Here is a 27,374-nt window from a genome sequence, read left to right as displayed (position 1 = left end):
AAAATTTTCTCCAACTACTTCTCACAATCTTTAAAAGGTTATATGTTTTTACCCTATTTATGTATCACCCTTTCATAAGCATTCTACAGAAGAAATGTCTCTGAATACAAATTTGAGTTGTCTGTTTGGATGACACCACAGCAAGGTTTGTAACGTTCTGATTTAATTGAAAAGGGATTATTAACTAGACTTATTTTGCTCTGTTCCATCAGACTGCTGATGCATTGTGCATCTGCTTTCCACCTGACTGGGCTTTAATCTCTTCCCTTATAAATCAGTGTGCAATTTATGGGACTCAGAATCCTTCACCTTAAAATCCTTCAACATTCACAGGATGTGAATGGACATACTGGTACATCAAATGTATTTTGTACTTGTTTGAGGTGGGAGGTGACAGGCAGGAGTTTGGTGCTCAACAATCACAGATGGCCTCTCTGTTCTGCTAAGGTATTGATAAATCCACTGTGCCGTCCAGGCTGTGATATACCCAAAGTTTCTACCAAGAATTCCTCACAAAATAACCACCAACTGCTCCCTAAGTCTCTGGGCTTTATACTCACAGAAGGAAGAGCTCACACGAACCTCTATTTATCTTTCTCCTGGTGTGATGGAGAGTTTACTGGGCATTTAAGCAGCTCCTTTGATGGAAGAATAACTCCATTGCAATTAATCATGTTTTATATCTCTTGCTGTGCCTCCAGTCTTCTTACCTGCAAGCTTCAGGATGCCCCTTCCAAACACCTGTTTTGCTTCTGGCTCCTTTCCCATGGTCCATAGGAAGATCCAGTACATCTGAGTATAGTTGATTTCACCTAGTTTCAGTGATTCCTCATTAGTTTTCCCTATTCTACCTTTTCCCTTATATTTTTTCCCCAATTCTACCATTTTAGCAGCATTCCTGATTTTCATTTACAAGCTTTTGCTGTCCAGTGACTCTTGCACGTTTGAGCAAAAAAATGGAGCTTTGGCCAGCTAATCCACCTCCACAGTGTGATGGAGGAGAAAAATGCTCAATTAATCTCCAGAAGGGTCTCACTCCAGAAGGTAAACCCTCACTGTTGATTAAAGTAAGAAATTATAAGCTTCTTGTAGAGGATCTTGGGTCACTCCCAGCTGTTACATTAGGCTGACCATGCAAGTACAGCAATATTCCATTTCTACATCACAAAGTTGTATCAAAGAAGAATATTAAGAAAAAGCCACAGAAAAAGCCACAATTTAAACAACTAAGCAAACAGAAACACTGACACAGACAATGTTATACCAAGAGCAAAATCATTTTAGCAGCACTGTTATTTCTCCCAGGGGACTGCCTCAAGCTTCACCAAGAGAACTCCAGCCATCAAGCCTTCCTATCCTTTAGCTATATTGTCAATACTTTCCATAAGCAGATTAGTCTCATGTATTCTGTGCCTTCCCCAAGGAAGAGCTTTCTAAGTTCACATGTGTACCATTCTACAAGTAATTTCCTTTTTTAGATCTTAGTAATTTCCTTGTCATTTGTGAAAAGGAAACCCCTTCTCCACCAACTACATCTAAGCTTTAAAATAATAAATTTAGACAAGTTTGCTTAGACATTTTGAAATTCTAGTGTAAAGTCAGAGATATACTTTTATCTATCTGCACGGCAAGATGAACCCCATGGCAGATGGGTAAGCAAAAATGTATTAACTGACATATTTTAGAAAACATTTTATTCTAGGCTTGAAAGAGCTCAAAAGGTGTGACAACATGCTGGGTTTCTAAGAAGTCAATCAGCATCCCTGTTCCCTACTGTTTGAATCTGGTAGGTATTATTTCAGGTCTGTGATTCTGTATTTGATTTGTAAGTGTGTTCTAACAAAATCAGCATAGAATTTTGCATGAAAATCCCCTGCACATTTAAGCAACAAGAGCAGAGAATTTCAGCAGACATTGTTCTCTATCTGAAAAGTTGCTAATGCATGAATAGTCACAATTTCAGTTTATTTGTGAAACATGGTGATGACTGTCATGTATTAAAGATTAGAATCTGACCTTATATAACCTCTCCCACCATCAGTTATGTGCTAAGAATTTAACTTTTCTTTGAAAATAAGAGAACGATATTTTTTCAATCTTTAAAATGAGAAGAAAACCAGGGATGAAGGAAAATTCTTTTCCATTCTATAAAGATTAGTGACATTTTAAAAAAACACATTCTCTGAGGAGAATTATTATCTCAAAGACACAAAGGCAGAGAAGGATATTAAGAGTTTTCCCCAGAGTCACACATATTTGTCAATCTTTATTCCTCTGCATATTTAACTTAATTGCCACAAATGGTGATTATAACCCACCCTTTTGTTATCAAGAACATAGTTCAAGGAGGAACAGATGGCAACACAACAGACTTTCTTGCCTTTTTCTTTTCAGAATGCTATCCCAAACATGTCTGAGTTCTTCGCTCAACAGTCCAGCAGGCTACAGACTCTTGGTTATTACAGAGTTCAGATACTGTGAGCCTTCCATCTCAGTTTCCAGATGTTTTATTTCAGCTTTGACCAAAGCCATACATTCATTCAAACCTCCACATTGCAGATCAAATCTCCCAGAAAGAAATGACCATATGGATTATAGAGATTCCTATTCAGATAGACCTGGACTCAAGATCTCTACATTATTCCCTACCATGGGCCTTGCCCAAACCTAGCAGAAACATGGCATTCAATTAGAAGTCAACACACCACAGTGCTGCCTCTTCTCTTTCAAAACAAAATTACAATTTTAAGACTGTCACTATTCTTCCAGAAACCTGCTCAGTATGTTAATAACACTGGATTAACAATGTCAATGCTCTCCTCCTCCCTTTTTTTTTCCTTCTAAAATACTGGGAAGGAAAAAACACATTTCAGCATGTGCCTAGCAATCATGATATTGAAAAAGCTACTAATATTCACATGTTCCACAGGTACAGTCTACCTTATTGTGAATTGATTCTACCATCTGTTATCAGCATTCATCATTTTTTCACTATATATCTTTACATCTAAGCAGCAGTCAAGAGTGGGGCTGCATTATGCCATACACTGTGTACAGCACCCTGCCCTACAGAGCCTGGCAGACAAACGCTAGCAGAGAAAGAAAGTATCAGACAGGAAAACATTACTCTATCAGCATTAATGAAATTTTGTATGTGCAAATATTTTTCTTTACAGATTTGCTTATTTGACTCCCACTACCTCACCAACTTGCATTTTCCATTGACAATAGAATGTTATGGTAAATACACTGAAAAAATCCATTTCCTCTTGTGTGTAAATTGCTCCATTTCCTGCTAAATACAACCCAGGTACTGACAATATGAAGTTCTGTTCTAAACATCTTTGGGTAAGACCCTTTGACACATTCCAGGCTCAGCTACCAAAGGGTTAACCAACAGTTTTAAAGGATCTACATTAGCTGCAAGGTCTCATGAGGCTTGACACTGACCTTCCTCCTCTTAGCGTGCCAGGATCTGGATCAAATCTTCCCTATTCTGAATGATTCAGCTTAATTAAACAAAACCAAACCCACAGAAGCAGAACAGATGACCAGCACCCCAAAATCAAGGGCCTGAGTTACTTACTGGTACTGCCTTCTTTTACTTTATTTCCTTACTTCATTCAAAAACCCGTTTATTTCCAAACAGCAGTAAGAAGCAGCACTCCCCATTCACTTTCAGAGGAGAGCTTTCTGTTGTTTAAGTGCAGTGCACCAAACTTACAGCATCACTTTGAGGCTGAGAGATCACAACAGGCTGTCCTGAATCACACGTCTCCCGTATATTAATGTGTAGTGGAACATCTCCTGCATCAAAAATACCAAGACACACATATGTGAACACCTAGTATTTCTTAAATGTTTCCTTAAAATAACCTTAAAGCAACTTGAAATCCAATTCCCATTCAGTATACTCTTTGAATTGCTTTATCTCCAAAAATTAGCATTTAAAATGAAAATTGGCTGCAGTATAGTTTCCTTATAACCATAATGATTAATGCCAAACATATTTTGGATTTCTCATTTTCTGAATAGAAAGGACCATGTTTTAGTCATTTATTAGAGAAGGAAGGGCTTTTTGCTTCAAACACAGAAAAATACAGGCTGAGATACAAATTATTTTGTTTATGTGAAATAAATTGTCTGAGTGTTAGGCAACTGTTCATCATGCAACTTACTGTTCAGCCTATCTCCTCATTGTAAGTTCTTTTCAGTGCTGTTTTAAGATTTTAATCACTGTTCAAAGACTTCTTTGAATACTTAATTTCCAAATAATAGCATTTGTTTTTGTCCTTATTAGGCCTTGGATCCAATTCAAAGGTGGACAACTATTCAGTTCATTCTTCTTGCCAACAGAAATCTTCTTTATATTCTGCTTTTATAATGAGCAGGGAACTGCCAGAGAGGAAAGGAATGTTCTAAAGGAGAATCAATTAGAGCAGCCCTATTCCATTCTGAGACATACTTTCTGAAACACATATTTCACCACTACAAAAAACTTGGAGATTCCTATGTTTACTGCTATATAAATAATTTTGAAGTGAATTGAAGACCAACTTTCTTTTACTGGAAGACATAGCTACATTTTACATTATGGATAGCTGAAGACAGAACAGTCTACCTTAGTTCAATCCTGACATATCAGAAATCATATCAGTTTAATTCATACATTTTAGCAAACTGATTTAACTCAAATCAAGGCCAGTGTAAATTACTGAGAGTCAATGTATTCAGAAAAATAAACAGTTTAAAAAACTGTATGGAAATTGACAAGTTTTAAGATATAAAAAAACCCAAACTCAAAGCAAATAGGAATACAAACAAATAGTAAACACAAAAGCTGTGGCTCCATGATTAATGTGCTGAATCTTTGAAGAACATTATTATTATTTAGGATATTTACAGTCCATTTCCCTAAATTTTTTTTCTTATTTATTTAGTAATTATTAAATTTAGGTATAATAGTCTGTTCATGTATTCAGTTTTTAAAAATTCAGGGAGTCCTCTGAAAGTTTTCTAACCCATAATCATTCTGAATTGAATAACATTAATTTGTAAATCTCCCTGATATTCACTTCCTACTCTTATTTTATGTAAAGACTAATCTTCTCTTTTTTCCTAAGGATGTTTTGGTAATGAAAAATAGTTCTTCAACATCAGCTTAATAATAATCTCCAATAATTAAAAAATAGCAGCCTCTCTCCTTTCCTCCTTAGACTTACAAACATGTGACGGTACTACAGGAGCATACAGGACTTGTAAGAACAGAAGTGCTGTCCGAAGACAAAAAAATGCACTATGCATTATAATTTTAAAAAATCAAAAATTCCTAATTTAAGCAGAAGACATCAAAACCATCTGCATAGCTGTTTGGGTGGTAAGAGTTTGAGGAAGATAAAACTTTTGCACTATTCTTCACTACCCAATGTAATGGGAGCTCAACATGTTAAGTTTTTCTGATATTAACTACTGCTGACTGCAAAGAAAGAGATTAATTTAAATTTCCTGTAGGAAGAAAAATCAAAGAATTTTAAAAATCTGGCAGTCATTGCTGATCATCAGGAACCAGATGGTGTTAAAAAAGTCAGGAATTGCAAAGGTCAGGATGGAATACAGAAATTATTATCTCAGTATCATGTATACCAATAGCATAGCTTTCTGGTCACGGTTACAGCCCTCAAGCTTCAGGAAAAAAATTTCAGACATGGGGAGAGGAAAAATCAGCAGCAAAAAGTCTCTCACAAACTTTGTCACATATTCCTTTAGAGAACAGTAAAAATACAAGACAATCAGAAGTATACGAAATAACGGACTTCACTTAAAAGTCTCCTGGCAACTGCTAATTGTCTTCTGCCATAAACAAAAATTCAGTAAAACTAATGACAGCCAACTCCGAGCAAGTGGAAGGATGATGCTTTTCAATCCTGCACATTGTTAGCCCGTAAAATTTGTCAGATGTTGGCTGACAAGCATCTTGTTGGGTTTCCAAGAAGGACTAGGTACCTATCTAAACAAACAGAACAGCCATAAGTGTCAGAAAATATTGGCAAAATAAATTCAGAATCACTAATTTTAAATATATGCACTTTACAGATACATATGTAAAAACATCTTCAAGATTTTTGGGCAGGATTCAAGGAATACTGAGATGAAACTTCAATTTGGGATGGATTAACGTAAAATCTGTAAGCAGTAATTCTTACAATACCATATGCTATTATTATGTAATGGCCATCCCTGGAAGGAGGAGCATACTAATCAGATCAAGTACTGTAATTCAAAATTTAGCCCTTGGGGCATTATTATTAATCTTAGTCTGGCTTTGCATTGACAGTTTGAAGTTAAACTTCACTCTGCTTTATTTTGTACATTTCATCTATCCCCTGCTAAATCTGTACATCTCTCCCATCACTCCTAATTAAATCCAATCACAATCAGTTCTGCGCTCTTAGGAAATAAAAAAAAACACCTATGGGACCAATGCCATGGTACATTATTCGTGCCTGCGTATCTAAATGCATGTTTGATTCAATGGCTTGCAGAGCATGTGCATCCATCCACATAACCCAGGGCTGTATAAGTCCCCTTGGGCTCTGATCACAACTCATTACATATTCAGAAAACTAAAAGATAGCCCAAAAGCATGTCTTTAATTATGTGTTGCCTTGCTATCTTAAGTCTATGTCAGACCTTGATGTTTTTGTGTTGATCTTCCTAAGTGAGCTTCCTGGTTCCTTTTAATGAATTAGCTATGGAAAATCATTGAGGTAATTAGAGTAATATATGGAAACACATCATTAGCACATGCAATTACCCCATTTACCAACTTAATTATGCTGTGTTATATTCTTTACTTACAGCACAGGTTGAACCATGCCTTTTTAAATCACTGATGTATACTTTAAAGATCCATGTGTATTTTAGCCTGCAGGCATGACAGATAGCTTAATCATAGCTAATCATAGAATGGTTTAAGTTAGAAGGGACCTTAAAATCATTTAATTTCAAGCCCCCTTCCATGGACAGGGATGCCTTCAAGTAGAGCAAGTGGCTCAGGGCCCAATCCAACTTAGCCTTGAACATTTTCAGGAATTGAGCACCCATGACTCTAGACAACCTGTGCCAGTCCCTCACAGTAAAGAATTTCTTCCTAATAACTAATCTAAATCTACCCTACTTCAGTTTAAATAAATTCTCCATTGCCCTATCATTGCCTGCCTTTGCAAAAAGCCTCCAGCTTTCTTTTAAGACACGTTTACATACCAGAAAGCTGCTGTAAGGCCTCCACTGAGTCAATATGTAACAACTCATTTCATTTAAACAAAATAAATGCAAAAACATTAATTGATATTACTAGACAGAGTTTAGGTCTGTCCTAAGACTAAAGAGAATTCTTGGTTATTTGTAAAAATTGCTGTATAGTCAAGCACATAATGAATTTCAGGTAATATAGCACATTGATAACAAAACAGTTCATGTTCTGAATTATTTGTGAATACAAAGATTTAAGGTGCAATTCAAGAAATTTCATATACAATCAACATCACCATTACAAGGCTGACAAGGAACAGAGCATACTACTTGTTAGTCCCATTATATCTGAAAACAGTCTGAATCCAAAGTAATCTAGGATATGCAGTTTCATCAATCAGTTAATGCTTCATGCACACCATTAAATTTTTCTTCGAAAATAAAATCATTTCCATATTCTTACCCAAAATATCCAGTCCAAGGGTTTTTGCCAGATCTCTTACGCCATCAGTTCCAAAAATATGTGTCTCATGCTTACATTTGGGACATTGGAAAACACTCATATTTTGAACCAGTCCTAAAACCTGTCAAAGGAAAGGAAAGGATGCTCAAACCAAGCTGTGGTATTTCCGTTATTCATCTCTGATAATACAGAATAGATTATCTACTAAGAACCAACACAGCGTGGTTATTTAGAAAAGGAATCAGACTCAATAGCATTATCAGCTCTTATTAGTCATCTCAGTAGCACCATCATCTGTGCATTATTTCAATTTCTTCACATTTATACCTCTTGAAGACTAACAGCCTTATTTGTAACAAAAAGTACTTGCACAAACCTAACCTGCCAAGAACTCTCCCTGCCAGTATTTCATTTTCAAACTCTGAATACTGGAAGAATTTTCATGCTGTATTTTAGTTTTGTACTTCCCATTTTTCAGGAAAGACAAAATAAAAACATACCATTACAAGAAATTTCAAATCAGACGTGCTTTTAAGGTATTTTTATAAGTAATCCTGTAGGGAAATGTTTTCAAAAAGAACCAGATTTGTTTTTCTTCTGAAGAGCAGTAACACATTTTAAAGATCAAACAACAGAAATAATTATCTGAAACTAAGTGGCAAAACCCATAGCATAAAAATCGAATACCCACACTCTGGGTTCCTTCCCACTGATGCCAGGTTTTCCACATCATCCTTATAAAATACATCAAACAAAAATTTACCAAGTCATTCACACAAAGAATCATCTTTCACAATGTGAAATAATGCTAATAATCTCCTTTTATTCACATAGTAAACAAAACTCTTCATTGAGACAGAGCAAAATTTCCAGAAGTGATGAATACAGTATTCAAATGCTACAGGATGGAAATTTCTATCCACCTGCTAAGAAACAGAATGTCTGCTTTAAGACATGCAATGTTACAACATTTCACTTTCAGATTTATACATTACCTAGATAAGTCACATACACTATAGCTGAACTTTATAATACACCATGTATATTACTATTTACTTTGTAGTATTTTGTACTTCTACAATTTCCTGAACCTCCTGGTTTTGTGCTTGAACAAGGTGGTCTCGCAGTTATTAGAGAAGAAACATATCCACTATGCTAATGAAGCATACCTAGGAGGAAACAGCAGTGTTCAGTGCAACCAACAAATGTATTTAATTAAAAGTGAATGTACAACTTCTGGCAATGAACTTAAAATAAGAAAGTATGTTATTTACAATAACATAATAAAAGTTTCCTTGGCTATAAGCTGAAATTTATCAAAATGGTCACCTGCTTTTTCTACACCAAAAAGTATATTTGATACATCTTCCTTTACTTATGTAAAACTCTCAGATGGTTTAATGCAAGGACCATTTTAAGATACATTTTTTAAAAAGTTTACCTACTTCCACCTCAACCTTTACCTACCTACACCTCAAACTGACTTTTCCCCTTTTCTACTCTCTCCCAGGGACTGTCAGAGAAGCAAGAGGAACAAGATTCTATTCACTGGGACATTATTACAGGTAAATTTATCATCCAGTTCTTACATTAGTAGAGACATGAAATAATACATGTCCAAGGGTATAAGGTGAGGGAACAGTAAAAAGGGACCTGCACAGCCACAGCCTTCTACAGATGACCTCTAAGCAGGCATTCATCCTGCTCTCCCCTAAAGTCAAATCATGGAGTTTTTACTCTGTTGGTAAACTGAAGAACACTGAAAGGTGTATTTTTGACAAAAGAAAAATATTATTTTGACAAAAGAAAAATATCCTCCAGGATATATGGAGGCCATTTTTGAGAGTACATGGGGGAAAACAAAAAGCAATTTGAAATTTACACTTTAATTCATTTTCAGGTATCCTGGGGTTTGAACTTCTGTTCTCTTCAAAGCACGCATACAACAGTTATGATTCAGCAAATTTATCAAAGAAAAATTTATGTAGTCTACTATTGTTTTGTGAATAGCTAAGAACTATTACAGCTGTTTCATTCATAGTTTAATAACCTAGTAACTAAGAAGTCCTTCAGCCAATACAAAAGCAAATGCTGAGACACAGCTGTATCTCCAATACTAGACCAGTTTTAGAGGCCTTATACACTGTCCTTTTTTGTTTCCATTTAAATAAACCTTACTAAAAGGAAATGACATTTCAGCATTACCCAATAATTTTAATTTTTCCGTGTTAGTCCTGTTTGTCAGCAAATAAATAGTGCATATTTAATAATATATAATTTATTCTTCTGGAATATGAAGATGCCACTGGAAAAAATCTAGTATAATATAGAATATTTCCAAATACACAATTTTACTGCTGAAGTGTATTTCTACCATGCATATTTCTGCACATATATTTACAGAAAGAAGCTCCTTATGACCTTCAGAGCTTTTAAATCTACAAAGTAATAGGTCTTGCCAATGAAGTTGGTAATAACCTGCATTTTCCTGCTCAAATAATAGACTTGTAATAGCTTCAAAGCAGCTGTTACTGTCTACACAAACTATTTTGTAAGTGTGGGTGACTTCTATTCTAGTTCTCACTGAGCTTGGCAAACTTGGCTCAGGAATGACATGAAAACTTCTCTGCACCACGATACAGGAGCTAACCTATGGCAGCAGCATAGAGCTGCATTCCATTTAGTCTAATTGTTATTTTAAACAGTGAAGAGGCATCTGGCAAGAAATAACAGGAAATGAAGAACCCTTTCATTATGAGTTATCTGCACACAGTTTCTGAATGTTTACATACTTCTTGTGCTCAGCTAACCTTTTGGTTACACAATAAATCATGCTTAAATCCAAATATACAACATTCTAAGTTAAAGAAAATACAGTGATGAAATGAAAGCTCTCTGTATTTACATTAGGAGACAATTCCTGAGAAACCAACTTCAGTCATTTACTCACTGTACTTAAGGACAGATGGTGTTGAGGTCTGACTTCAGTCTGATGGGGACTGAAACGACAGTGTTACAGTTCCTCTGCCATCAACTCCCCGTGTCAGTCAGTCACTTTGCATTGAAGGGCTTCAAGCAAACATGCACAATATTTCTGTCTTCCTACCTTTCATCTTATACTGAGCAAGTTCTGTCTCTAATATCTGCTCCCAATATGAAGCCATAATTGTGGCTGATTACTCTGGATGCTTCAGAAAAAACAGTAAGAACATAGCCAAATAAGCCATTTTAGTATAACTCAGAAGGAAATACATAGCTGAGTTTATCTAAGCAGTTTCTTGAAACCTGCAAAATCCATGGCACAACCTTCCAATTCAAGGAAACTTCCAGAAAATTTGCAGTTCTAACTAAAACCCTGATTTCTCCTTCAGGGATATGATTGATAAGATAAACAATAATGAACTGAACTCAGTCTCAGCAGGTGGAAATAGGCAGTTTTTTTCATAACTACTCAAAAATATTCCCTTTGAGTCACTCTTGGGAACACAAGAAAACATTGGCCAAACTTGCTTAATATACAAGAATATTGAAACTTCTCATAGGAGTCAGCAATACTTTGTGAATTACTTCTTCACTGTAAGCGTAGGTGTACTCCACTGCACAAGAGATGTCTTTTAGTGACTACATCCTAAGATTGAAAATTTTAATTTTGCCCTGTAAACCTGGTTTTAATGCTAACTCTCCACCACATTTTCATTAGTTCCTTCAGTCATTCTACTTCAATTTCAAAAAAGGACAAACAACATTAACAACTGTGACTTTACTGTGGTAATATGTGTCATCTGAGTCTTTGATAAATAATAACAGTGGGTGTGAGGGGAAGGTGGAATACATAGGCCTGTATGTACATGGGAGAGACCACAATTCATTAAATATAAGAAAGCATACTCAGAGTTCAGCAGCCTATAGCCTCTGCTTCTTTGAAAAGTCAGCTCTTTGCAAGCACTTTCTGAAAGATGAAAGATTTTAGAAATTTGAAGATTGGTTAATTATGTAATGAGGATATGTAATTTTAGCACAGACCTGCAGATTCCACCTCTTTGACAAACCTCAGGTCTGTTCATGAAAAATTATGTCACTTCACTTTCTTTAGATCCTCATATTTTGTTGAAATTTAGAAATGTACTACATAGGCAGAAGCGGCTTTAAAACTCAAGTAATTGACATATTTGTACACATGTACATACAGGGCAGAATAAAATGAAGCAGGGTAGAATAAAATAAAGCAGCTTTATGAAAAATGTAAGGCCTGATAACTGGTTCAAGTGCATTCAAACTCAACATGTGGTGTAACAGCTTTATTGTGACTTCTCACTTGATTTGTCAGGATCTGATAATTCCAATGAACCAAAACAGATAATAATTAATATCTTATCTTCCACTAGTCAAATCAGTATTAATCAAGTCCATCCTAGAATGCTCAATTTTCTTCGGAGGCCATTCTCTTCAAAGGACATTGAACCAAACAGTTTTAGAAAGAAATCTGGGTAATTTCTCATTAAAACAAAAGGAAAATTCAGTGCAGTACTAACCTGAACACAATTTAAATTGAAGAACATAATTTTACATATTTGAACAAACCCAAACATAAAATCAAAAAAAAAGTTCTGTATGTTATTCCTCTTGTTTTCCTTCTGGAGGCATATTATAAATGTTACAATACTTCCATTTTGATGCAAATATGCTTAAAGAATAGTTAGTAATATGGAATTCAAAGTATTTCTTTTGTTAAGCCAGCCTGTAAATTAAAAAAGGGAAAGCATTCACTTCAACTTTCTCTTGCATTTTTTTTAATTATGAAAACACTAGCTATGAAAGAAACTTCCTTTCTTAAGAAAGAATAAAAGTGACCGTCACACAGGTAAACGAGAAAATATCTTTTTTTCTTACAGTTTATGATAAGGAAGCATTTTAAATCGTATTCTTTCATCAACTGCCCATTTCAAAGTACAAATGAATCTCTACATAAACATATTCTAGAGTACTACATTCAGTTACTTAGCAACTTGTAGCACCCAGAGAAAATATCATGTCAAGGATGTCAGCCTATTTAATATTTTCTCCTAATTGTGGATATTCTTAAATTTCTCATTTCTTAAACAAGTAAGCTAAGATATAAGACGCAAACCTCATGAAAGTAGTGACTGGACAGTCTTCTACTTGTCATGATAGTTAAGAGTCCTCCAAATGGCAAAGTAACTAGATATAAGCATATTTCCACAAAATTTTCAGTTTGCTTCTTAAAAAATATCAATAAATTATTTTTCTACATTTCATAAAATTTGAAACCCCAACACAGACACTGCAGAGAAGAGGATATGTAATGAGGACACACAGTATAACTGAAAGGCATGCCTTACTTCCTAAGATATTTTGTTCAGCATTCTGATCCATTCCACATGATTAAACAGACTTAAAACAAATCATTTATTATTATGGCTTCTGCCCGAGAAAATTCTCTTTTCCATTTAACCAAGTTCCTGATACAGATATAAAGATAAAATCTTGTTAAAAGGCTTAGAATCTATTAAATTAAAGTCATTTCTGAATGTTCACCTATTGCTGCATATGGAATTTTTTTTTACATTTTGGAAAAAGAAAACCCTAGTATTTTTCATGTAGAAACTTACAGGTACATGGACTTTTCTAAACATTTCAGCTCCTTTGTGTGCATCCAGTAAAGCCACATCTTGTGGGGTGGAGACAATGACAGCTCCTGGGAAAAGAAAACATGAAATCCCATTAAAATGCATATTATTAATTATTCTGCTAAATATTTTAAGTATTCAGTACATTCTACTAAATTCACAGTAGTCACACAGTTATATGCATTTAAAGAAGAAAATTATTTTTTTATTATACAATGATCAAAATAACTGAGATATTATATGAAGTGATAAAACACTTTTTTTAAGATACTTTCATCATAACTTTTTCTATGTAGAAACCATTTATACTTTCTAAATTAGAAAAATTACCTAGTATCATACAACCATCCACATGCTGACAGATTGCAGAGGTGGTACTCTGGGAATATCTACAACAGTAACAATCCCATGCCATAATTATATTTGAAAGCTTCTAATTTAACAATAAGCCTTGTTCTAAAACCAGGAGGCAGCTGCTTGTAATCAGACTGTTGTTACATCTTCTTGAACCATGCCTCACTAGACACAGTGCATTTGTATAAATGATACCACAAAGGAAGAGGCCAATTGATGCACATTTGCACTAGGTTTGAATAAAGTGTTGCTCACTGTTTAGACATGGCTCCAGGTTATCTGATAATTAGTACTCCTGAGAGTTATTAAGCATAAAAAACAGCCAGAGCTCCTTCTCCAAGTTAGATTCTACAGTAAAGTAAGCCTACAGGTTACTATCCTATACTGGTATTACTTCTTGATTAATACAGCATGAAAAACCAATACAGACATCAGAATATTCCATATCACTTTACAAAGAACACCTTTTTCCAAATACTCAGGGGTTTCAAATGCTATTTCCTCAAAATTTGCAACAAAAATCTGTTCACATTTGTCCATATTTTATAAAAATGTAATGCACAAGGGAGCATTACTGGTCAATTGATTAGCTTTGGTTTCACATTGATCATCTAGTGTCAAAAGTCTCTATAACAAAAAGATTTCTATAAAGTCACATTGTGCCAAACATGTACAAAAAATTTATGTCAAGCTTCATACTAATAGCAATTACAACAGAGAATTACAGATGCTTGGGACAGATTCCTACTGGGTCTGCAGCTCCCAATCCTCAGTGTAAATGGCAAAGGAAGAGTTTCATCTACCTCTGGGTAGATTTCCAGAGGCATGCAACCCTGGCATAGCTGGCAGGGACCAGAGCACCAGAAGCCCTGGCATTCTGAGAGCACTCCTGGCTCTGGTAGCACTGGGACAGGGAGCCCTGCCCCTGCACCATCCTCCTGCTGCTGGGAACCTGCCTGCTGACAGCCAGACGTTTCCAAACACCGCCTGACAGCGTGTTTGAGTGTTTTCAGCCAGCATTCTTAACCTCTAATTTGTGAAAGAAAAATACAATCTGGCACCTCGCTCCTGAAAAGCTGCCAATCTCTGCCTCACACAGTATTATACACAAGTCCAAAAACTGAACAGCACATGTAATGTACCAAGCAAATGCAATTTCCCTATTTGCTCAAACTCTGGCACCCAACTAATTTGCTGGTATTCCCAAACCAACCTGTATCCAATGGCATCACAAAGAATAATGTGTAAGCTTTTCAGTTACACTAAAATCACATTAGCTCCTCATTTCACCAAACGCAGGGTTACTTTACAAGCAGCACTGAAATGTAGGGTCAACTCCACACCTTTCCCTAAAAGCACAGGTCACAAGTAAATAATTTAGACTCAGTGTCCTTGACTTTTGCATATTTGTAAAACAAAAATCTTTCAATACTTGAAAAATGCTTATTACTGCTTTCTTTCTAAGAAAAATTGGAAATAACTGCCTTGTGTATACACACACTTATATTCACACTCTTCTCTGAAGATGCTAGCTCAGCATTCCCTGGATCTTCACACAGAACCTAATATGCAGTCAACAAAAATGAAGTCCACATTTTCTGGTACATTATTAATTGTTTTAAGAATCTAATAATTGGCATGGCATGAAGGACAGACTATGCACAACAAAAACACCCACTAGAACCACAAGCACCTTAATCACACTTTTACTAACAAATTCTCATCCAAACGGAAAAATCCAAAAATGTCAAAACAACCCAATGGCACATTACAGAGTTTGGGTTGCCACAAGCACCAACTGTCTGTACAAAAAACCTCTGGCTCCTGAAATACATCAGTTAAAATTATGCTTGTGGACAATTTCCATGGCTTCTTCCATAGAATGAAAGCCAACATGCTCAAGAACTGTTGAGGGTGTAATAGTTGTTTCTCTCCTATTCTCCTTTTTACTCTGAGCTAGTTACAGGCAAAATTTATTCACAGCCAGTTTGTACTGACTAACACCAACACCCTATAAAACAAGTATCTTCTCTCTTTCTTTGGTACATCTGCTAGTCCAACAAACCCAACCTGAAGTTCAAGAATTCAAATTATTTGCAGCATTATTTCCTTTACCAGGAACCAAATATGGAAAATGAGACTTTTCATGGTGCTCCCCTCCCTGAATGTTTGCATATGTTTAATTCAGAAAATGATTTAAATTATAAACAAGAAAGAACACTGCCTACACTTTCCTTGCTATCTCGACTCTACACAGTTAATGGGAATATCAAACAGTAAAGAGTTATTTTGATCAATAAAGTAAAATATGATGGAATTCATTCACATGGTATGTCTCTTGAAGCAGTACATGACATGCTTACAAAAGTGTCTGAATGAGACAAACTCAGGCTGACAAATTGAACGGAGATGCTGCAGAAACTGTAAGACTAAATCACATCACATAGTGAAACATACTAAAAATTCTGTGTCTGCAGCTGTGTGCAGAAAAATATTTTCTGTGCCTTAAGCATACTAAGGATATCTAAGTAGAGCACATTTATGGTTAACTGACTTACCTACTTACACATGCATTCAAATTTTTTTTTTTAATTTCTCTGTATTTCTTTTGACAAAAAGCTGATGCATGTTCACCAAATCACACAGAATCTGTGACTGGGTCAGGCTGGAAAGCACCACTGCAGATCACGCAGTCCAATCTCCCTGCTCAAGCAGGGTCCCTAAGAGTATATTACTGAGGAGTCTATCCAGATGACTTCTGAGTATTTTCAGAGCTGGAGGCTCCACAACCTCTCTGGGCAGCCTGTTCCAGTGTTTAACCACCTGCACATTACAGAAGTTCCTACTTACATTCAGGTGGAATTTCCTGTACATCAGTTTCTGCGCACTGCCTCTCTTCCTACTGCTCAGTACCAGCAAGAAGAGCCCAGATCCTTCTTGACACTCTCCCTTCAGATACCTATATACATTGATAAGATCCCCTCTCAGTCTTCTCCAGGCTAAACAGCCCCTGGTCCCTGATAAGTGACATGCTGCCATACCCTACTCTTTGTCCTTTGCTGGTCTACCTACAGCAGCTCTATGTACTGAGGGATCCAGAACTAGACTCAGCACTCCAAAGGAGATTGTATTAGTAAAAACTATGTTAACTGTATTTTTAATCCTTAGGACACACTATATATAGAGACAGAACTCACACTACCCTGTAACACGGATGTTTGCCTTTCTGTTTCAACCCCAGGTCCCTAATCCTAACTAACAAAGATGTGCCTACACAGAACATTGGTACCCTTCTGGTGGAAAATTCAGCAAATTACAAGCACTCAAACAGCCTATAATTTCTGAGTATAGAAAATATCACCTATATTCACTGCATCATTAGGGCTTACATTAGATACTTGGAGTTATAAAGCATAAGGTGAAATCTCACTAAAACTTAGCTATAGTCAATTTGTACCCAAGCAAAAAACACAGAGCTCTAAAAAGCAGCTCAGCTCATCAGCAGTAGTGTGGAAGGTCTACCTTAGGATGAAAAGGATGCCCCTAATATATTCTTTTTCCCCTCCAGTGTCTTCACAGATAGATTTCAGAATCGGGCAACGTGTGTCTCATCCAAGATTAAGGTTCCCACCACACACTATTAGACCATGTCTTATATCAGCCTCTTAGCAAACAGAGCCACCTCAAAAGCTGCAAAGTATAACTGACCAGGGAGACTGACAGAGCTCTGGAGGATAAAGACACAGAATAATTGTATCTGCTGACTGACAGCCACTGAACACTCTTGGCAAGGAACCACATTCAAGCCTCAGTAAAGCTGTAGATGACCTGATCTGACCACACCACTCATGCACTTCTTGTAGTTTTTGCTACCTTTTCCACTGCATTAAATTCAGACTTTTAGATTATATCTTCCAGTCATAAACAGTCTGGTTAACCTCACTCTTCTCTACCACGGATCTCTTCAGAGCCCCTCTGACCTTGTGCTAAATTTGTCCCTTCATAGATTAAATTTGCTTGCAATTAGAAATACATCTTTGCCCTTGAAGATTTACTTTTTTAGGGAAAAAACTTGCAAGATCAAAGACTTCTGTCTTTGCTGTATTTTCAATTGGCAACTATTAGAGATAAACTAACATTAGAAAATTGTTCATCTTCTAGGATAAACCTTTATAAAGAAGTTCCTTCAGCTTTTGTGTGTGGCATCTCATTACAAACAGCAACTCAGAAGAGCCAAAAGTGTGATTTTTCAGCCTCACTTCAACCTCCTAATATAGCTCAGAACTGTCCCAAAGGCTGGATCCTGGCTGCATCACACTTCCAGCCTGCTTGCTACCTTCTTCTTGGAGGAGTCATTGAACAACTGCTCGGACAGGGGATGTTTCCGACAGCTACACATCCTCTTCTGCCCAAGAACTAAGCAGGTCATAAAAGGTCAGGACACTATCAACTTGCCCACATGAAGAGAACAGAAATCTTACAGCAATATTCCTCCTCCTGCTCAGTGGAACTGTCAGCTGGATAAAGCTGTCACCCTAAACCTAAACTGCCTTCATCCATACTGATCAATAAGTATTATATCATCCATTACACACCAGACCACATGGAGAAATATATGGAAAGACAACTCTCACTGTGGTAAAATGTTTGGTTTTGGTCATGGTAAATTGAACACATGTCACACTAATGCAATTTACAATGAAGTATTTATTTAGTGAAGTAAAAACACTGAAAGTATTCATAATAACATCTGTGAACAAGCAATATCTGTAAAATATAGGTCTAAAACAAAAAGCTAATTCCTCACAGACACTGGCACTTTGCACTCTTGGCTATCTGAATTAGCATTTTTCTGCTCAACTCCATTCCACCTCCTGCTTTCAAGGGCATTTGCCAACCATGTCTAGATTATTAGGAGAATTGTACTAAGCAAGAGCAAAGTCCAAATAGTCTCTCTGACAAATGAATATTATTTTTTTCTTTAAATGATTGGTCCCAATCCAAAAAGAGAACTGGGCAAAAGAGTGAGTCTACTGCAGAAAGAAGAAAACAATGAGATTACTTCAGAATCAGCTCCCCAAACCATTCTGTTGTTTACTTTTATCCCCTGGAGGTGGAGATGGTAAGGAGCAGATTTGAGCATTTACTTTTTTCAGAAGAAATAGCTAGAGGGGAAAATGCAGTACTATTATTCATATGAATTTCTTTCACTTTTAGCAATTGTCAGCTGAAGACTAGGCTAATTTGCTCTTCCTATTCAGAATAATTGGTCTAAAAACTAACAAGGCAATTGCAGTTGACCTAGTACTTAGCATACACTTATCCACTGTTGCCAGACCTCAGAAAGACCAGCTTGCAAAGCCTCCATTCTTCACATTTTTTTCCTGAATACCTGGAAACTTTTTCCAGAAACAATAAAATTTAAAGAACTTGCACTGAATACACTATCAATTCAGCTTCAACAGGAAACATGTGTTAAATCAAACTCCGTGAGCAAAGAATGAAATTTGAACTTATACTGAAAGAGTGTGAGGTATTAATGTGTAAACTCATACTGTATTTTGGTCTCTAAATTAATTTTACAGAGTCTACTGAGTCTGACAGTTCGTAATGAAGCATCAGGAGTGTCCAAAGCTAAGATAACCCTGACAATAATTTGGATTTATCAATTACATTTATTTTGACAACAGAAGCAGAGTATTTCAACATGCAAATTATATTTGGATAAATACCAAGAATGGTTTTTAAATCCCCACTTGTGCAACTCAGGGTTTTTTTCTGTCTTTCAATCTATCCTAAACCCACTCGCCTTTCCTTTCCCGCAGTTTATCTAATCATCAAAATACAGAATGAAGAGCAAATCTACATCAAAATCTGGTATAAAAATATTTGCAATTCAGAATTAGATCAAGTAAAACTCACTATTACGCAAATAGCTCCTATAAAACAGCTTCAAAAATTTACTGCAGAAACTAATTATGTACCTTCACCACAGAAGAAAGCAAGTTCAAAAGGAGAAAAACATTGTATATTACCATTAAAGTAACAGGAAAGATCAGATGCCTTACATCTGGGGTGTGCATCAAAGTAAGAGAGGTCCAACATCTCAAGGGGTAAACAAACACATACAAAGAGCAATGACAAAATACAGGTACACATCTTAAACTGTAAGCTACACACAATTTGTACTGTAGCACTGGGCTTTTTTTGATCATTTCTCTTCAGAAAAGACAAGAGAACGGCACCATACCTACTCAGCTTTCATATTCAGGTAACTTCAAAAGTCACCCTTATACAAGTCACAAATCTTTTCCATGTTAAATCATGCACAGTTATATAAAACATCAACATTATTTTTTTAAGCTGATTTAAAATTCTCCATTTACTTTTATTTTAATGTTCATTTCTGAAGAGGCAGTCTACTCATCACCTGGAATTCCCTGTTCTTGCATGTTATTATAGATTGAGACAAGATCTGGTTCTGTTCAGTCCCACACACTGCTATATAATAGTTGTGCACCAAGGCTACACCCTGGTCTATATGACACAGCCACAAATATGAGTAAATAATTTGGTTCACAAGTTTGATGTGTCACATGACAAGGAATTTAAAAATGCCAAATGTCTTCAAGTTGGTGGCATCCCTTTACTTTCTCCTATTCAATGTGCATTTAATAGAAATAAGATTTTTAATGTTTAACCAGTAGAAACAAAAATACGTTTTTTTTGGTTTTATTAAAAATAATCTATCAAATCACTGCTGCCAAAATAAATCCTATTAATTACAATTCTTTGAAAATTCATATTTTAACTAACAAAAATACCTTTAATAAATATTTCAACCTTACCTGAAAAAGGCATTCAGGAGATAATTAAGACATACATATTGCTGAAGAATGCAAATATTCAGAAAAGTTACACACTATTTCTAGTGTAAGGCAACTAATAAACGGTACAAACTCTATGTTATGTTGATTTTAAATCTGAGAGGTGACAAAAGCAATTTCCTGTATGACTAGCAATGACAATGCTTTTGCTTTTATAGAACTTGAGAAACAAATAGTATTCACATTGCTTTCCTCATTATAGTATATATAATCTATAACATATATAATAAATTATACATAATATATAATACATAAAATAGTATTCACTATTGCTTACCTTGACTAATTGTCTTTCTGATTCCAACCTTTCCAGAGCTTATTCTTACAAAGACTATAATATGTGCTTTGTATGGTGAAAAAAGTTACTTTCAGAAGATGGGAAAATTAAGAGCACTGAAATAAAACCTGAAGTCTTTTACCTTTCCAACTCTTCCACAAACACAGGCAGTTGAATACTCATTACTGCAATCATTAAAAGATTGCTCAGTAAGATGTGAAATTTTGTGTTAGTCTCAGTCAGCTTCCCACTGATGTATACTTCTAATGGTTTTTACTGCTATGGCACCTCAGTATCCAAAGAAAAAGGTGATATGACAAACTTTAGCAAATGGAACAATTCCAGTAGTGACCTGGAGCTGGTTCTGCCAGCTGAGACAGGATCGGTCTCTAGAGCTGCCAAGCCGTCACACTTCACTAACACTGACTTCACTTAAACGTTAATAAGGAAAGAGCAGCAGACAGCCTAATTTAATGGTCAGCCCCTACAATGCAGCTTTTCCACGAGGCAGAAATGTTTGAGCAGGGCTCTGAGACTGCCTCTTGAAAGAGATGCTCTTGCTGCTTCCCACACAGCCCTCCTACTCTGAAGGGAGAGAATAATAAACTGCTCTCCCAGTCTTTACAGACGCTAATTATCCATCTCCAATAATATTTATTAAATTTATGGTTCCCTTCAGCTAAATGATCAAACAAACCCACAGAGTTAGATTTCTCAATTTAGCAACTAGATAATACAAAGGAATCACAAGCCTTATCTTTCATAACATCATTAGTTCACACTACATCTTGATAGCAAACATCATAATATCAGCTGAAACCCTCTGTTTTTAAAATGTTTAAAAAGATGGAAAACACGTAAGGATGCTTCTAACTTTTCCAAGCATGCATACTCCATACATGCTAAAGAACCCATTTCTGGAAATGTTGTTCACGCAAAAGATGGAACAGAAGAATAAAGTAGAATTAAGGAAGTAGAACTAAATATAAATCAAACAACAATGGACATGAATAAAGCCATTTTATCAAGACTGACCCTGCATTTCTATTTAGAAAACAAACTTGCATATGAAGAAAGCAGTGATGTTTATGCAGAAACAGGTACGACATTTTCAAGATATCATAACATTCCTCATCTATGAGTTCGTTGAGGAATGACTGCAACATGAGCAAAGTTACAGATTAAAGAATAATACACTAAATAAGATGTGTTTCCTTGTAAGGCAACTAAGACTAATAAAACCAAAAGTCACAGTAGTTTCCTTTTCCACCTTCTCTTAAAGGAAAAGTACCCACACAAAACTGCCGCTCCAGCCAAGGCTGTCCAGGGCTGTCCAAGGCTGACAGTCTCTTTAATGGCTACTGGAATTTTAAGACATATCTTGATGTGTTGCTCCTACACCTGTTAATATTCCTCTAGCCTCCTTTTGACTCAAGAAACCTATGAGACCTGTGACGCAGGAAAAGAAAACAGTTTTGTAAAATTAAAACCCAGTATCATTTCAAATACCCTAGCAGTGTGCCTCTTACGCTCAGATGTTGTAAAGCTACAGTTTTTCATGCCCCATATGGGCAAACCCACCACAAAGAAAACATCTCTAACAGTGCTTCTTCTCCAACTCACAGAAAATTCTCGAAGTGGCTGGCAATAATATGTGTGCGGGTTTTGGAAATTTATTTAGAGGCAAAACAAAAATATTCTACACTGTCTATCCTGAGGAAGCCACAGATTAATAAGGAAAGAATCGTAATGCAAATACTGTATCTCACATATGCATGAATGTGAATCAAAGAACAACTTTCATGCAAATTAGATAATGCACTTTAAATTTACTAAACTAAGATATGTTGTCTCTGAGGAAAAACAGAGAAATTATCCACTAATACCATGACTGTTCAAGGCATCTTCAAAGGGTAAGGAAAGGAGAATACCAGAAAGGGAATAGTTGCACAACACCAAATACTTTCTATAACAAAGTAAAAGAAGAGTGCTTAGAAAATACAAATTGCAAAAAAAAACAGAATTCTGTACACTGCTCCAAAGATATGATCATCAAGATCTGTAACAGTCTCTTCCACACCCATGAAAGGAACCAAGTTAAAGAAAATAAAACCATGCTAAACAAGGCATGGATTCTTTAACAGAAGAGACAGAAAGCAAGTAACAAGCAAAACAAGAAAGAAGAATAAAGAAGTTGTTCAAGCTGTAATACACAAAAATACATCTTTACAGTGCAGATGAAAAATAGCCACAATAAACAGAGAGAAAACTCTTCCTAAATCACAAATTCATCAAGCCAGTAAGAACACAGGGAATTGCATCTCTTATCACTCTTTGTCTGTTGTGTTTGCCTTCATCTTCATGCACTACTTTTTTTAAACTGCAAGAGTCAACTTCAGCACGGTCAACAAAACCAACTAATGGGAAATACAAATGTAAAGTGATGCTATCATTCCTAATTTTATGAAGCTAGGATTAATTAAAAAATAAGCTAAACTGAACAACTACAGGAACAAAGTGAAGCCATTTCAGAATTCAAATAAAAGCAGACATCAGCAAAATTTAGAAAACATATAGGATTAAAGTAATTTCCACCACCTCCCTGTCCCAGAGGACCCTGTGCACTACCATAACCACTCACAGAGTGAGTGGGGAAAGGGCACAAGAATCTCTTGGAAAATCAAGGGTCTAATGACCATTTCTATGTTAAATCAGGACACTTAAGTACACTGTAGGAAAGAGATTATCAATAACCATCGTACTTTAAAAAGCCCCTAATAAAGCCACAACTCTAACTGCATAATTTTACTGCCCTTATGTACATTATTCAATGAAATTCTACCTTTCCAAAAACTTCTGTGCCACAGTCACATTTCACCTCATTGTTTAAAACCCTGGCAGTTAAAGGTCTTCCCACTTTGCTATTGACACAAGCAACCTACTAGTACTGTACCTAAGAAAATGAGTATGAATCACTCTTATTTCATTCTCTTTACTATGTAGTAGGTACAGAGAAGGAAATTTTCTACTACAAAACTTAGCAGGTTTTGGCAAGGCTGTCTTTCCTTCAAGAGTTACAGCTAACTTCTCCATCTCTTTAAAACTTAGCTTAAAAGAAAGTAACACAACTAATGTCAACATTTTAAAAATGTTTCCAACACCACACAACTGATAAAACAATTCCTCAGCATGCTGGAAAGGAAAATAAAAGCAATTTTTGACTGGTGTTTTAAAATAAGATTTTTCTAAAGCTACTGAAAATCTCTGAAGCAGTCGAGCAATATACATACCTGCAATTGGAATATTCTGTGATACTGACAGCTGTACATCTCCAGTCCCAGGTGGCATGTCAATCACTAAATAGTCCAGTTGGCCCCAGTCAACCTAGAAGACAATATAAACGTATGTGGAGATTTATGTGGTTTTATTTAGGGCACTTTGAGTTTTAGTGAAGTCCTTGTTTCTTGTAATGGAAATAACTGAACCAAAGACCTCTAGAAGAATAATAATGAGATGCCAACTTAGTCACACTTTCAGCACAGGATCAAGATATTATTTTCCTGTGACACAATCTTTGCTGGTCACTCAAAACTACAACTGCAACTTTATCATTAACTTCATTGGCATAATTATTATTTAATTATTTACCAAAAAAAGTTAGCTATAACTTAAGATGTTTACTTTAAGCTGCTTAATCATGGGTTAGAAGCAAATGTCAGGTAAAACTCAGACTAAAAACAAGGGGTTTGTGCAACAAATACCACCACTTAGGAATTATTTCCATTAATTTAAGACTACTTTACTTCCTTCTTATCACTAGTTGAAACTACATAGTTTATTTACTACATACATATTTAGCCTTTTTTTTTTCCTGTTTTGTTGTTATGAAGGTAGAGCTATCAGTACTGGATTTTTTTCCTATGATAAAGAGGTGTAGGGAGAAAAGAAAAATAAAGAAGCAGAACACTCCATATTTGTTAAATTAAAATCACCACCATGATTATACAGAGTGACAATATTCTTAGCATTTCAAAATTTAATGTTTAATTGCTGCTAGATATCAAATGAGAGCACCTATGAAAGATACTAGACTCCATTATGAGAATGCTGTGATTACTTACATTTTTTTACTAGGACAGGTTTTCCAGGAGAGCCAAAAAACTCTCCCTACAGCATGGTACAGCAAGAGAAATGTTCTCTTACTGAGAACAGAAATTATCCTAAGGCTACTCTATGTAATGAAGGATATAATGTGTGTATATATACACATACACACTATATATTTATATATATTATACGTGTGTGTGTGTATATATATATATATATATATATATATATATAGTGGTATATAAAATGGAGTTCTCTAGATAAATGTTTCCAGACAGATATAATGGAATTACATGCTATGTTTCTGATTCATAAAAGATATACAACTGTATGAGCTGCTTTAAAACAGGAAAATGCCAAACTAGAGCATTCTATTTTACACATTTCCTCAAGTGTTATTTTAACAGCAAAAAATAATCCACACTTTGCCAGTCCCCTAGTTATTGCATGGAATATTAGACCCTGTCAGGGCAACACTCATTCATTTTCATTCAGTTCTTGTATGGATGATGATCTTCTAGGGAAGCACATCCTACGTGAAATCCAGATCACTAACCATTAAGCACTCCAGTGAGAAATGGAATTTTTTAAGGCAGACTAAGGAAAAAGGAATACTTCAGAGCACTTGTGAGAGAACAGGGATGGAAAAGGTTCGCTGAAAATTCTAACTTTAGGTGTCTATATTAGGGACTCTCAGGCACACCTCCCTTCTCTTATTTTCTATACAAAGGCTGCGGGAACACTAAACCATGCCTAAGACAGTCTAGCTCAATAGGAAATGCCACTTCTGTTAACCACAGCAAATGCTCCATTTTTTCACATTTAGTATTGATCCATGTCATTTAGAATATCCACATTTTGTCAAAAAATGGCATACATCTAGCAGACTTCTAAAATCAATTATCATTCATAATCATATTGAGACCATATAACCCCAAAGAAAAACTACATATATGTGCAAAAATACACATACTGAAACAGTCATGGGTAGAGAAGCTGTTTTATCTGAAAAAAATAAAAAAGTCTGGTTTTCATTTTGGTTTTCTTAACTAATTTTGTTTAGTCATTCTCCAGATAAATGCCAGTGCTGATAAAAGCCTCCTTGTCCAGTAAAATCTACCTTGCTCACATGAAGGCATGAACTTCAGATTTCTATGTTTCTTAATTTAAAATCAAGCATTATAATGGTGAAAATTTGAAATTATATAGATGTATTAGTTTACAACATTAATAAAGCCATATTCCTTGAGTATTTGCAACTAAATACACAGACCTTCTGTAAGTAATATGCATAAATCTCAATATGCAAAAACCAAATCTTTTATAATAATCAGAACCATTTTGAAATGCTAGGTAGGTATAGGCAGTTTTAGTTTTAAAAAGGATTAATGGATTAATTCAAAATACCTCCCCCCACACACATATTCATGAAGCCTCATTCTGGCATCTTTTGTTCAGTCCATATGTATATACAACATATAATAAAATTTCAGTATTCATATTCTCCTTCCTTAATTGCTTCTACAAAATACAATCAATAAATTGGTTTTTAGCTTTCTACCTTGCAGCAAGATGCAGTCTGGAAACACATCTATGAATGGCATAGCACTACTATCATTCTAACACGGTTTCTAATCACTTTGTTTGCCAAAAGCACTTGGTTCTTGGATATATTCTTGGAAAAAAACCTGGAATATTTAGTAGTTTTCAGCCATTTTCTCCAGGAGCTCACATTCAAGTCCTTTTAAGTACACCAATGCCTGCTGGAGTAGTACAAAACAATCTTAAATCTCACCCTTATCAGAGCTAACTACAATGAAAAATATTTTCTCCTCAAGCTAAAAGCTGTCTGGTTTTGCATATACTTGCAGGCCCTAACTTAAAGCTAGCTTCTCCTGTGAAAAAAGTGACTTTCTGGGCTTGACCTAGAGCTTTTCTTTTCAGCCTTACCAAATGTTTTGCTCCTCCTCCAACCTCTTCCAGCACTCATCTCTTCATCAAGTTCCATGTGATCATCCAATGTACCAAGCATTACAGTTGTGCAACAACACTGGAGGTGACAGCAAACACCAGCAGCTCAAAGCCTTTCCTAGACATTCAGATTTGTGGGGATACACAAAGTTTTTCAAAATTTACCCCATATTGTAGTAGGGGAGAAAGGGTACAGAAGTCAAAAGGCACCAGAGCTTTCTGCTTCCAACTTCCTTAATAAGGCATCCCATAACATCCAACATACACTTTCTGGATTGTCCTACAAATGATTTTTTAAAGTTATAAACCTTTGAAAACTGAAGTTAATAAAATGGTGACTCTCATGGTATATCTCATTGCTAGGCAACAGGAAAAATACTCTGTTAACACATAGTGTAATTAAATTATAATGCTTC

General features: G+C 35.6%; 1 protein-coding gene across 4 annotated transcripts in view; it reads right to left on the bottom strand.

Annotated features, from left to right (window-relative positions):
• Window positions 1-27,374, bottom strand: part of NUBPL (NUBP iron-sulfur cluster assembly factor, mitochondrial) — an 81,305-nt gene that overhangs the window by 6,005 nt on the left and 47,926 nt on the right. For 2 of the 4 annotated variants that reach the window (XM_072930207.1, XM_030274622.4), the window contains exons 7-10: window positions 24,171-24,264; window positions 13,345-13,430; window positions 7,715-7,835; window positions 3,725-3,807 (exon numbers count right to left, since the gene is read on the bottom strand). In XM_072930207.1, coding sequence (XP_072786308.1) covers window positions 3,725-3,807; window positions 7,715-7,835; window positions 13,345-13,430; window positions 24,171-24,264 — 384 coding nt within the window. Of the gene's footprint in view, window positions 1-3,724; window positions 3,808-3,846; window positions 4,396-7,714; window positions 7,836-13,344; window positions 13,431-24,170; window positions 24,265-27,374 lie in introns of those variants that run through there. The other 2 variants (XM_030274623.4, XM_072930206.1) reach the window with 2 other exon arrangements.

The sequence above is a fragment of the Taeniopygia guttata genome, chromosome 5, assembly GCF_048771995.1.
Source record: "Taeniopygia guttata chromosome 5, bTaeGut7.mat, whole genome shotgun sequence".
NCBI classification, from domain to species: Eukaryota; Metazoa; Chordata; class Aves; order Passeriformes; family Estrildidae; genus Taeniopygia; species Taeniopygia guttata.
Note: the sequence above shows the minus strand (reverse complement) of the source record. Positions and strands in the feature narration are given on the sequence as shown.